Source organism: Trichoderma atroviride, chromosome 1 (assembly GCF_020647795.1).
Source record: "Trichoderma atroviride chromosome 1, complete sequence".
In the NCBI taxonomy this organism is placed as follows: Eukaryota; Fungi; Ascomycota; class Sordariomycetes; order Hypocreales; family Hypocreaceae; genus Trichoderma; species Trichoderma atroviride.
The window spans coordinates 6824822-6837280 of record NC_089400.1 but is presented as its reverse complement, the minus strand read 5'-3'; the positions used below and the strand labels follow the sequence as shown (position 1 = coordinate 6837280).

The following is a 12459-nucleotide window of genomic DNA, read 5'->3' as shown; positions in this document are numbered from 1 at the left end:
TAGTTGAGTACCCCGCACAAATACAATGCATTTCAAAATACATAGAGGCGATGCTTGCTCATGGAGACCGGTCTGGCCGTGACTTCCATCTGTTGCTACCGGCCCGTGGCCCTCGATAGGATTGAGGAGACACCATCTTTGCTGGCCCCCAATGTTTCCTACTACATTGAGAGTTGAGGGTCCTGGCCGAGCGCAGTGGGAGTTATTTTTGACTCTCCATTCACTTTTCGAGTGGGCTCTTCACCAGCTCCCCGTGGATGAGAAAAACCTCCGCCGCCAAAACAATAATGCACGGATCTGCCACGCCTTGGAAGTTATACCTATGCTATTTCCCAAGCGTAATCTCAATCGCGACCTTGAAGAGTCTAAATACGACAGTGTCTCAAAGTCTCTAAGCTCGCTGCTAGAAGTGTTCGAGACCTGCGTCGTGGAGGATGTCCTCATGCTACACACCGAGCAACATAATGCTATAGCCCCAGAGGAGTCAGAGGTGCGAAAACACTAGGATGTTTTGCCCCCCCCCCCCCCCCCCCCTTTTTTTTTTTTACATTTGGATGCAGTCAAATGTTAACGACTGACAGCTATCTAAAAAGTATCCAAAGCTCGTCGTGCTAAAGACTATGCTTAAGCATCTGGAGCCGCGTGGAGTTTCAACAGTAGCGTCGGATCCGCCCAAGATGTGGAGCGATGAAGCTCTTGCGATATTAGCAACACACATCAGTTACATTGGCTCGGGCAAGTCTTTTAAGAGAGTGAAAACGGCGATAACTACTTTCAAATCCGAAATTCGACACATCTTCGCAGTGGAAACACTCGAGACAGCTCCGGGAAACGCCCGCAATTTCAGCGTCGAAGAAATCAACTTTATTCGGCGGGCGCACAGCCTAAACACGATATCACAATCTCTGTTCCAAATGCTTGTCCGGAGTATTGCTTGTTCCAAGACACATAAAGCTCTACTGCATCTCTCCGGTTTTCTTGACCCCGAAATCAATTTTGAATTATTAATCACCGAGTGTGAACAAGAGGAACGCTGGAAAGTTACCAGTTGCAGATTGTCAGAAAACAGACATCATCTCCCACCTTACCCGTGACTAACTGCTGCGATAGTGTGGACCAGGAGTGGCCCAGAGGCTCTAAACGTACCGCCCATGGCTTGCTATGCAGTCACTCGCAACTACCAGAAAATCTTCGAATGGTGTTCAATCACGCAAACATGTGGGACGACGAGACCCACGATGTCATCACAGCGCACAATCCGGGCGCCAGTTCTAGTCCCACGCTTTGTGAGTTACTGCTACCGCTACAGCTGCCGAAAGGAAACGACGACGAGTCCGGATCGGAGCCCGATATGCAAAAGTTCGCGGCGAAAGATCGCAAGATTGTTGAACTCCTCGTAGCATCCTCGATTCTCAACCTGAACGCGAGCGCGTGGCTGCGAGCCGACATGAACATCAAGAGCATCCGTCTTGAACCCTCATCAGACTCCCGTCGGCTCTGGAAGCCGCTTGTGACGTGTTCTCTCAAAGCCGTCGATGGCAAAGACGATATTCACGACGCAATTCTGTCTTTCGGCCTCCTACTCATGCAGATGGAAGGGAAGAAAATTGCGCGCCCGAATCGAAAGGAAAAAGACTGGGAAACAGAAGGACTTTTCTCCAAAGACGTTCTGCTGGGAAGGATCATCACAGAGTGGGATGATGAAGTGAATGACGATTACAGAAATATCGCCACGGCATGCCTGCAATTTAGACACCTGTCTGCGAAGCTGCATGATCCGGGATTGACGCGAGATATGGGAGAAAGCGCAGCAATCTACAAGTACATCCTCGCACCGCTCCACAAGCTAGCCATTCAACAATACAGCAGCATCTCTCCCATGTTTACAACTTTTCCCATCTCCGACCAGAACGCTTTAATCTCAGAAAGTTCTTCTCTTGGCCAAGCCACCTCGAGTCCCAGCTTAGTTCTCTTTGACAGCTTTAACAATCATGACCCAATGTAAGACTCTAGGCTATAAGGTGCAAGCTTGGAAACGCGGCTGACAAGCGTCGAAATTCAGTGCTATCCAACGTGCGACGACTTTTTGGGATGAGACGGAAAATTTTAGAAACATGATCAGCAACTTGGGCAGTAGCTCACCAATTCCCATCTGGGCTGATGTCTGCAGGAAACAAAGGATACGGATAGCCATAATCGACACGGGTATCGATGAAGGTGACATCACAATCGAAGAAGCCATGGATGAACGCATCAAGGAATGTTGCGGGTTCGTCAATGGCCCAGACGCAGAGCCAGACCCTAGCGATTACGACGATCATGTCGGTCACGGAACCCACGTAGCGAGGCTTATGCTGAAGATGGCACCATCGGCTGAGCTTTACATTGCCAAGATCTCCAATGAATCCAGCATTCAGACGACAGACCTGCATTGTGTTGCAAGGGTTGGTTCTTCAACTTCTCTCCTCTCCTCTCTGACTCTTCTGCTGTGCTTTTTATATCTCAAGCATGCACTTACCAAGCGTATCTAGGCTATCAAATGGGCCCACAAGGAAAAATGTGTCCATATCATCTCCATGTCCTTTGGGCTGAAAATCCCAAGCAATGCAGAGACAGATAAGGTCATCAGGTCGGCCAAAAGTGCTGGAATAACCATGTTTGCCGCCGCTGCCAACAGCGGCGGCAACCAGCCTCGTGCGTATCCGGCCAGCCGCGGCTCTCCCGTGATCTGCGTGCACGCCAGCGATGGCCTGGGCAACGACGGCGGCATCAGCCCGGATCCGCTGCCCGATGAATGCAATTTCTCCACCTTGGGTATCTCTATTGCGTCCAAATGGAAGGGAGACGATGTCTTGAAGTCAGGAACTTCGTTTGCTACCCCAATTGCAGCTGCTCTAGCGGCAGACGTCCTCGAATTTGCTAGACACAGGTGTGACCTAGATGAGTCCGAACTCAAAAGCTTGCGAGAGCATGATGGCATATACAAGATCCTGAAACTTATGGCCCGCAAACGTCAGAATCACGACTATCTAACGCCTCTTCATCTCTGGAATGGAGAAAACGACGACGAGGCTATTGTAAAGAAACTGTATAAGATTGTCGATCGATGAGCAGGCTACGAGTTATAACTACTAATTTCTTGAAAATGAGTGTCGACAACCTCTCTGAAAAACGAGGGAATGATGTCCTTATTCATCATGACTCCCTACGTATCGACTATTTGAATGAGAATTCTTTCGTGGCTTGCCCAAAGCGAATAAAGGGTTATCCGGAGAACACTGATGACCCAATGCCTATAAATTTAGCAATTTGTTACAAAATAAGTCAGGATCAGGGCCTTACAAATAGATAGAATACACAGTTACATAATCTAGCTAGACCATGAAATGAACTTTGAATCGCAAGGACAAATTTCTGTTGAAACCTGTCGCAGTTATACTATGAGAGATGCTAATACTGCCAGTGTTTTTTGGCGCCGCTGACATCGAGATCTCTCAAACACAATCATCATAGCACTGAGGACCGGTGCTGCCACTCAAACCAATCCAGCAGGCAAAAACCAGGTTTCATCGTCCTTTCCTTCTCCTATGACTTGATTATGGGCAGAGAACTTTGAATTGCCATAGGCTTCAGGAGCCGCGAAGACGAGGTCTTCGAACAGCACCTCCTGCTTCTTAGCCTCATCGCCTAAGAATGTGGCCCCGTCAGCGTAGACAACGTCTTCCATCTGCTTTCCCGTGCCGAAGATACTAGACTTGTAGTAGATCTTGAGACACTGTATGCCCACGAGAATGTCGCTCGACTCCTTGAAGTTGTCGACGGGCTTGTTCTCGACGCTGCCCTCCGCACGCGGGCCAAGCTGGATTGGGGGAAATTTAGGGTTGTTCAGTCCCGCTTCTAGCCTGCCCCTAATCTCGTTATTGGCCTCGAAGCGAACGGAGGCTCCCTTGTCTACCTTGAGTCCCGTGACGAGATACACAGCCTTCCTGTACTTGGTCACTTCCATGTACTCCTTGACGTCGGAGAGCCCCATACACTGCGAGATATACGCGGGCGAGGGGTAGAAGTATTCCGTGTCAACGCTGTCGAACTTGTACGTGTCGTTCTCGCTGCGTTTGCCCGAGATGCTGGCCTCGCCGCCGAGACCATCCACTCCCACGCATTTGGCCCACAGCCCCAGCTCGCCGCTCTTGAGGCGCCACCGCGTGGCCTCAAAGCCGCCCTTGTGGTCCAAATAGATGTCATCCGTGTCGATTGCGATCCGCTTGGCATTTCCGTCCTTGTCCTTGCCGTGGTTGAGCGGGCGCATTTGCTCCTTGCGGTCGAAGTCTTTGATAACGGTGCCCAAATGGAATGGACCCTTGGGAGGTGGTGGGGTCGAGAAGTTTGGCGGAAGGTGATATGTTGGCTTAGGGATGCTCATCTTGAAGGTTGTTGATTCTAGGTCCTTTCTTAAACAGTTGATTCTTTGTTGATAGCAATAATAAGACAGGGCGAACGCGGATGTTTCAACAACTTGTATATATAGTAAACCCCAGTTATAATAAACCTAATAAACAGCAGTAGTTTTGTTATGGTGTAACAGTAACAGTGGTTTTGTCATGGTGTAACAATAACATTCCCTAGTTACCCTACAAAATCTGCATAATTCACATCCCTTTACAGGGAAGCTAGCAGCCCATTTTTTGTAACGCACCTTGGAACATAGTATAGTCAGTCTTGCGCTGGCAAAACCCTGTATCTACTCCAAGAAATACATAAAGAAGATATTGTTGACTATTTACAACACACATGGACTACCGAGGGAAAGAAAAGGCTTCCTCAAATGGCCCCAATCTATTCAACTTTAGTAATCTAAGAATAAATTTCCAAAGGGGCTGGAAACACAGACGAAATAATCATTTACGCATTGGTACCCCTCGAAGAAATGCTCTACGAACAAGGCAGACACCAAATCAATCAAAGTTGTTATGACGAACTAAACAGCATTTCTCTCAATGTTGTAATTAAGAGCCCCTACAGGCCGTTGCCCCTGGATAGTCAATTACTAATAGGGCAAGATATATACTGTAGCATCCTACAATACATTAGATGGCGAGTGAAGCACCAGGAAACATCTTCATTTACCTAAGAGTATATTCAAGAAACCAGTCCACAAGGCTGTATTGGCTAAATGACTCGATGGACCAGTTGATCTTGTTAGGGAAACCAGGGGGAATCTGATACCGCCTTATCGGCACGGCATGTACGTGAGTCTCTGTTAATAATCATTTGAATAACTCCAGGTGACTCAATTTGAAGCCTTCTGTTTAGCTGGAAACACACCATCAGCCGATGCCCCATCCCCAAGACTTGTTCCCAAATGATACGATCAATCCGATTCTATTAAATCTATGCAATGTATTCTGGACTTTCGTTGTCCGCCATTATTTTTGCAAGGCTATTAAGTGATTCTATGAGTTCATCGGCGTTATCGGGTTGGACAAGTTCAATCAAGTATGTGTCAGTCTTGTTTGCTTCTCCAATCGCTCTGGCTAGAGCTTCTATCCGAGGAAGCTGCGTCTCTTTAAGCTCCTATACAAGGTATGTCAGCATCCAAATAATTGTCAACTAGATATTCGTTTGTGTCCGTTATTGATTTGTGTGTTGAAGCCAATGTTACCTCAGGAATGTCGAACTCGGGTACTTGGACTATCTTATCAAGTCCAACGAGTATGTCTCTAACAAGCCCGTCATGAGCATTGTGTAACAGATCGAATCGCCAATTTGCCATCTCCATGGCTATACACGGCGTCAGAATGTCGGTCCAAACTTGTTGGTAGAACCTTTCTGTTTTATTGAAGGCATTTGTAGCAGACTCGGGCAAATGGGTCAGGATGGGCTGCAACAGCAAGAGTCTTTTTTTGAACGGCTTGCTCTGTCTTGGGCCGGCAGCTGCAAGAGCGTGGAGGTCTTCAAGCGTCATGGCGCGATCAAAGTTTTGTCGAGTGTCTCAATGCTCGGCTTTATCCGCGTCGACTCGAAATATTTGTTGGGGATTTGAGATCCAGAAGGCTGTTTTAATGTTTTGAGGGCAACATGCGCTATATTTCATTTATTATTACGTGACTGCCTTTGTTGCCATTGGTTGTAACACAGCATCACTTCCATCGAGTAATGCTACGAACCCCTCCTTACTCTTTCCCGTACCACGGTGTAGTGTCAATAACAGAGATCCGAGAGTTTTGACGAAGAAAATCTATCCAGCACACCACTTCTACTGTTAAGCGCTCCAGCGATAGCATAAGTTACTTCCAATTCTACAAACGTTGTGCTTTTCAAGCAAAGCTGCGGAGCTGCTTTTTGCAGGTACCACCGGAGTCAAATGCCAGCTTCCAGCTTTGCTTTTACTAATTAAATACAATGCTAACTTTAGGGAAACTTAAATGAATCTTAACTATTAATAGTTCTTTTTGCCCGAGTACACTGCTTTTTAATGTAGATAAGACTCTGTTTTATTGTTGTTTTCTATATGAAACGCAAGTCTTGTGATGTTGCTTTTGTAAAGGTAAAGATGCAAAAGAAGAAGGGGTAAAGGAAGAAGAGGCAGAAAAGTTCGCTCTCTCGCGAAGTAGCTTTGCTTGCCCCTATGAACGCTTCTCGCTGGCAGCTATTTTATACTACTAGCCATATATTCTGTTGAAGTACATTTTTTTTCTTTTGCATTATCTGGCCTTTTGCTTCTGGGTACGTCTGGTCTTATTGAACAACCGGACAGCGATCCAATCTTGGAACCTACTTTCCTATGTACTCCCAGAAAACGCAGTAATTCCTATGGCATCTCCCAAAGCTATCAGTTCTTTCACCTCAGGTCAGATTATCTGGACGGGTCACAATGACATTACTTGTAGCCCAATCCAGCATTCAATGCAGCTTATACTACAAACTCTCACTATAATCAAGCCATTAATAGCGCGGCAAAGTATTTCCCATAATAAGATAGCATGCTTGATATCCTAAGCCGTTAGAGCATTATCTATTGGTGAATAGCAGTCAAGAAGAAATAGCTGAGACTGCGAACAATTTGGATTGCTGCATATTTGGACCAATATTCCGTCCGGGATAGCGGCCGAGATCCGATATTCGGTCTGATGTGAGAGTACACTTTAACTTTATTCTCAGTGGCTCCTTTGTTTCCGATGTTGCGATTAATAAACAATTACCTAATAACGCTGCCTGTCCACTAATTTTAGATCTGCGCTCTAGGCTGTTGTGGCTGCGAATGATTTACGCTGTATTGGTAAAGAAATGCCTACAATGATGCGAAAAAAATTTTGCTCTTTCTATTCCAAATGAAGTTAGATAATGCTACCTCCAATAATACTTCTACTTTGTAAGCCTGTTCTTGTCCGAAATTTACCTCGGTTAATGTCGTTGGAGGTTGAAAGTTAACATTTGGGTAAACTTTCAAGTCAAAGTCGCTTTGCATTGACCGTCGGACTTCGGGGCGGAGACTAAATTCTGACTTGAAAGCACTGCTATGCTCGGTTCAGTCTAGAGTCAAGCGAATCACCCGGCTATTGTGCTGCCAACGCTCACTTCATAGTAATCGGTCATCATCTCTATCCACAGTACTCCACGCCTGCATTGGATAGCCTGAGGTAGTTTGTCGCAACATGCATATATGATATATCCCTATTCTACGTGCTGGATCTCTCATCTCTAAATCCTCTTACTCTGCAGTAGAAACCACGCGTGTTCTCGACTGTTTTAAGAATGGAATCCTCTGGTGCAGACAAGGGCTTCTTCCAGCACCCTCCAGCCTTACCGAACCAGTTTCACGATGATGTAACCTTCCAGCGTTGCTTTAAACGTGAGAACCCAACCATTGCTGCCCTCTGTTGTATGATTGAGCGATAGTGAGAGTATCCATGCTAAACCGTTCAATATAGTCTTTCTGCCGGCCGATTTGAGAGATGAGATTGAGCCAGAAGTAGCAAGACTCGGCCAGGAAGTCTTGACCGACAGGATATTCGCCTGGATCTCAGATGCAGAGCGCAACAAGCCTTACTTGCGGGGCTCCGGCCGATCTGCATTTGGCAAATGGAAGGGAGAGCTCGTAATGACTGAAGGATGGCGCAAGTTGCAGGAATTTGGTTTTGCAAAGGGGCAATTCATCCATGCTGCTATTTACTGGTTTCTTTCTGACCGACGCAAAATAGTTTTGTTGCCGACGCCTACGACACTCCTTATGGCCGATTCTCGCGCAATCGACAGTTCCTCCGTCTGCTCCTCTGGGAAGGCTCATCGGCAAACGTTACATGTCCCACGGCAATGCAGGATGGCGCTGCTCGGATGCTCCAGTTGCATCTGACTACTCCAAGCCTATCGTCTAAGCTGTCGGAGACAGAGAAGAGAGTTTACGAAAATGCATTCCAGCATCTGATCTCGCGAGATCCCAAGCGCACCTGGACCAGTGGACAATGGATGACTGAGCGACGTGGGGGAAGCGACGTGTCTTTGTCTGAGACGACGGCGGTTTATCGTCCGAATGAGACGAATGCGCTGGCTTCTAAGGACGATGATATCCCTCTAGGCCCATGGAGCATCAACGGCTTCAAGTGGTTCTCGTCTGCTACGGATTCCAACATGACGATTCTCCTTGCGCGCACTCCAGCTGGCAAACTCTCGACTTTCATCGCGCCGCTTCGGAAGCATGACCCCTCTGCTCTGAACGAATCCGGAAACCCTGATCCAAACGGCCAGTGCCTTAATGGAGTGCGTATTCAGCGCCTCAAGAACAAGCTCGGAACTCAGTCTCTGCCCACAGCAGAGCTCGTGCTTGAAGACATGCGCGGATGGCTCATTGGAGACGAAAACCGTGGCATCCAAGAAATTTCTGTGCTGCTAAACTTGACTCGCATCCACACAACCAGCCAAGCTGTCGGATACGCAGGCCGCGGTTTAGCAGTTGCTCGAGCGTTTGCACGAGTAAGAGAAGTTGGCGCTGGAAGAGGCGCGAGGATGAGACTTACCGACAGTTCGCTGCACATGAAGACGCTGGCCCGGATGACTGCAGAATACAGGCGATTAATGCTGCTTCACATGTTTACCGTCTATGTACTGGGGCTCTCTGAGCATCCGACGGAAAAGGATGCGGATAAGGAATCAGCATCATCATCAGCGCTACAAGCATTAACTCCCACACCAAAGGATGTAGCGCCGCTATTAAGAGTCCTTACTCCAGTGACCAAAGCATTCGTCTGCAAGTCGGCTCTGACTCTGCTCTTCTCGTGTATGGAGTCCATTGGCGGCGTTGGCTATCTCTTGAATGAAGAATCAGAGTATCTCAACATTGCGCGACTGTACAGAGACTGTGGCGTGCTGCCAATCTGGGAGGGCACGACGGATGTTCTGAGCACCGACTTTATCAGAGCACTGAAACGTCTCGAAACTGGGGTGCAGTCAGTCGAAGCGCTGGACAATTTCATCAAGCAGGCGTTTGCATTCTGTGGAGATGCCGCAAGTTATCGAAACGTAGTACAGAGATGGGACAAGGTGAGAACTCGTATTACTAAGGAGTCTCAAGCCGATCTCGTCGGTAAAGCGAGAGATCTTATGTGGTCTGTGGCGGAAGTCTTGATGGCGGCTTTGCTGCATGTTGATGCAAACAATAGTGGCGGTGCAGCCGAGCGAGAGATACTCCAGCGTTACCTGGAAGACGAATTCTCGGCACCAGAGCGGGTTGGTGTGACGACGAGAGAGGAACTGGAGAGGGATTTCTCGATTGTCTATGGAGAAGAGCATGTGAAGACGGCTTCTAATCTGTGAGCGATGATGAAGAGCCTTGCCTCGTATCCATTGAAACGGGTTTGGGTTGGACGTCAATATTTGGATATGTTGAGAGCATTTCTTTCAGCTTCAGAAAGAGCGAAATGTTTTTTTTTTTTTTTTTTGGATTGTAATTTGGTGTAGAAGACAAGATGAGCATGTTAAACTCCTGACGGCTTGTAAACCACCTACAATTGGGATGGGACATTACGAAGAATCACTCGGTCGTAATGCCGAGAACTCTCCGTTCAGTTTTCAAGCAACATTAATAATCTCAATGTGATACTCTCGTCATTTGGCGTTACTATTAGCAACTTGGCATTTGTTAATCTGTCTTGAAAAGAATAGTGTCTGATGGTGGCTCAAATAGCGCTTTCTCAGCGAGCTTCAGTTGATATGCTAAACGCCATACCTGTTTTAGGCAACAGTACCCCAGGTTTGGCTTGAATGGCTCCACAAGGCGGCTCTCAGTTTCGGTTGCATTCTCAAGACACACGCAATATCATCTAAACGCCGAAATAGTATCCGATGAGGCTCATGCTTTTAGTCTAGAACAGTTGGAAGAGTATTTAAAGCCGGGATATTGTCCAAAAGCCAGAAGAATGGTGCTACACAAGAGCAGACTCACAGTTGTATGTCGTCTCGTCAGATCTTCCATTGCGAAACAAAAGACTTTAATCTTCAATGGCGTCCCACGTAAAAGTCGAGCCCATGGTCCACCCAGAGGGCAGCGGCATCAGCTTTGGAGCCAATGTCTCTGACGTTGACTTGGTAGACATGTCTGGTAACTATATCTGTCTCATAATAAATGCCACAAACGCGGATAATTGACAAGATTCTTACCACCAGACGCTGATATTGAGATCATCGCAAAGGCCTTTTATAAGCATCACGTTCTGGTGTTCAAAGGCCAAGGACATCTATCGCCACGAGCTCAATTCGAGTTTACACGACGCCTCAACTCAGCAGCAACTATTTCCTCTCCCCACAAAGACCAACTCGATGCCAAGAGCTTCCTTCTAAGCCCAGACCTCAACACAGTTCCGCACCAGCCACAGGTCCAAATCATTGGCAACGGCTTCGTTCTCGAGCATGAAGGTGCCAAAAACTTGAACCTGCGATACCCGCATCACCGCTCTTCACATTCCACCGTCATAGAAGCCCAAAACGCCCTTGATTATACCCGCTTCTACCGCTGGCACATCGACGCTGACTTATACGGCGCGCCTCCGCCTGTTGCCACCACGATTCTCGCCGTAAAACTGCCCAAGAGACGCATGCAGACGATCCGATATGATGACGGCACCGGTGATGAGCTGGAAGCTCCTCTTGGGACGATTGCATTCGCCAGCGGAGAGGCCATGTACAACCTGCTCTCAGAAGAAGACAAGGCATTTGCGCAATCTACCAAGGTCGAGTATGCTGCTCATCCGTATCTATGGATGGCATCAGCCAAATCGCATCCCACGGGACTTGGTCTCGTCTCTGAAGGCAAAGAGCTCCATGACGATGAGCTACCGCCTATCGATCCGGCCTCTATCCAGATCCTCCCCATGTGCTGGCGAAACCCAGTGACTGGTCGACTTGCGCTGCAGGTCCACGCATCGGTTGTACGACGACTGCATCTTGGAAACGGAAAAGTTATTGATGACTTGGAAAGGGTGCGTGATATTTTATATCGGTTTCAGAGACCTGGAATAGCGCCGCAACTCGTCTATACGCATGACTGGGAAGAAGGAGACTTTGTGATTTTTCACAACCGAGGGCTTATCCACTCGGTGGTTGGTACGCTGGCAGAAGATGAGGTGAGGATAATGAGGCAGTGCATAATTGCGGGAACTGAGATGCCACTGGGTCCTGGTGCTGCGTGAGAAGTAGACGGACGATTTGTAACTTGTTTGAGAGTCGAGATCGATTCGAAGATGTGAGTTGAAAGAGCATATGCTGGCTCTAATGCTCGCTTAAGAAAAAAAAAAGAAAAAAAAGATGAGATTGCTACACTTTGTTGCATCTATTTTAATGAAATTGGGTGGTCGAGTACATATAGGCGTCACTCATCATTGCATTGGACTTTTTTGGTATCAACGATAACTGTCTTTTACGTCTACGATGCTGACTCATAGAAGCTTCCCAGTCCAAGGGAGATTGTTTTAGCTATAGAGATCTAGACACGATGCCCTTCCTTCGCTTGCCCCCTGGACTAACCAAATTTTCCGATATTTCAGCAGCGGCCCACAAGATCATGTCTCAGACTGTAAATACGCTGCTGTCGAGCAATATCTCCACTGCGAGTACTAGCGATTGTAATGCCAATCCTCTGTTAGTACTCTCAACAAATGATTCAATACCGTCTCTCGCTCCTTATTGCAACAATCTATCATTTATATATGTCGAATGATCGATCTCAGGTGCTCAGCTGCCCATCCAAGGTGGAGTCGGGATCAACATCAAAGATTGGAGCGCATCAGCCGGTCCGTCGCTCATCTGGAAACCCAAAAGCACAAGCCAAGGGAAGTCAACGTGGCTGTCTCAAAGCACCAAAGTAACATCGCCTAGTCATGTTACAACATTAATCTTGTAATGCTCCTTCAAAGCGATCTAATGCGGAGTTACCAGCCATGGCAACTCGTATTTATATCAAGCGTAATG

At 47.4% G+C, this 12459-nt stretch overlaps 5 protein-coding genes across 6 annotated transcripts; 3 read left to right on the top strand and 2 right to left on the bottom strand.

Moving 5' to 3' along the window:
- The first annotated feature begins 74 nt into the window (after positions 1–74).
- On the top strand, positions 75–3379 carry TrAtP1_002476 (uncharacterized protein). The gene is made up of 5 exons (XM_014085113.2): positions 75–490; positions 582–1057; positions 1111–2001; positions 2063–2444; positions 2532–3379. The coding sequence occupies exons 1-5, from the start codon at positions 152–154 to the stop codon at positions 3108–3110; spliced, it is 2667 nt and encodes an 888-aa protein (XP_013940588.2). The 5' UTR covers positions 75–151; the 3' UTR covers positions 3111–3379.
- A 156-nt stretch (positions 3380–3535) lies between these two features.
- On the bottom strand, positions 3536–4423 carry TrAtP1_002475 (uncharacterized protein; the record flags this gene model as incomplete). Its single annotated transcript, XM_014085037.2, has 1 exon — positions 3536–4423. The coding sequence occupies one exon, from the start codon at positions 4421–4423 to the stop codon at positions 3536–3538; it is 888 nt and encodes a 295-aa protein (XP_013940512.2).
- Positions 4424–5391: 968 nt separating this feature from the next.
- On the bottom strand, positions 5392–5965 carry TrAtP1_002474 (uncharacterized protein; the record flags this gene model as incomplete). The annotated part of the gene is made up of 2 exons (XM_014085359.1): positions 5392–5574; positions 5663–5965. 2 exons carry the CDS (start codon positions 5963–5965, stop codon positions 5392–5394), a joined length of 486 nt encoding a protein of 161 aa, XP_013940834.1.
- A 1437-nt stretch (positions 5966–7402) lies between these two features.
- TrAtP1_013325 (uncharacterized protein) lies at positions 7403–10015 on the top strand. Of its 2 annotated transcripts, XM_014085360.2 has the most exons (3): positions 7721–7852; positions 7932–8148; positions 8202–10015. In XM_014085360.2, exons 1-3 carry the CDS (start codon positions 7756–7758, stop codon positions 9808–9810), a joined length of 1923 nt encoding a protein of 640 aa, XP_013940835.1. In that variant the 5' UTR covers positions 7721–7755; the 3' UTR covers positions 9811–10015. The 2 variants fall into 2 exon arrangements, with proteins under 2 accessions (XP_065967557.1, XP_013940835.1); XM_066115867.1 differs by having other exon boundaries at positions 7403–7852; positions 7932–10015.
- Positions 10016–10521: 506 nt separating this feature from the next.
- On the top strand, positions 10522–11681 carry TrAtP1_002473 (uncharacterized protein; the record flags this gene model as incomplete). The annotated part of the gene is made up of 2 exons (XM_014085212.2): positions 10522–10594; positions 10660–11681. 2 exons carry the CDS (start codon positions 10522–10524, stop codon positions 11679–11681), a joined length of 1095 nt encoding a protein of 364 aa, XP_013940687.2.
- Positions 11682–12459: the final 778 nt, after the last annotated feature.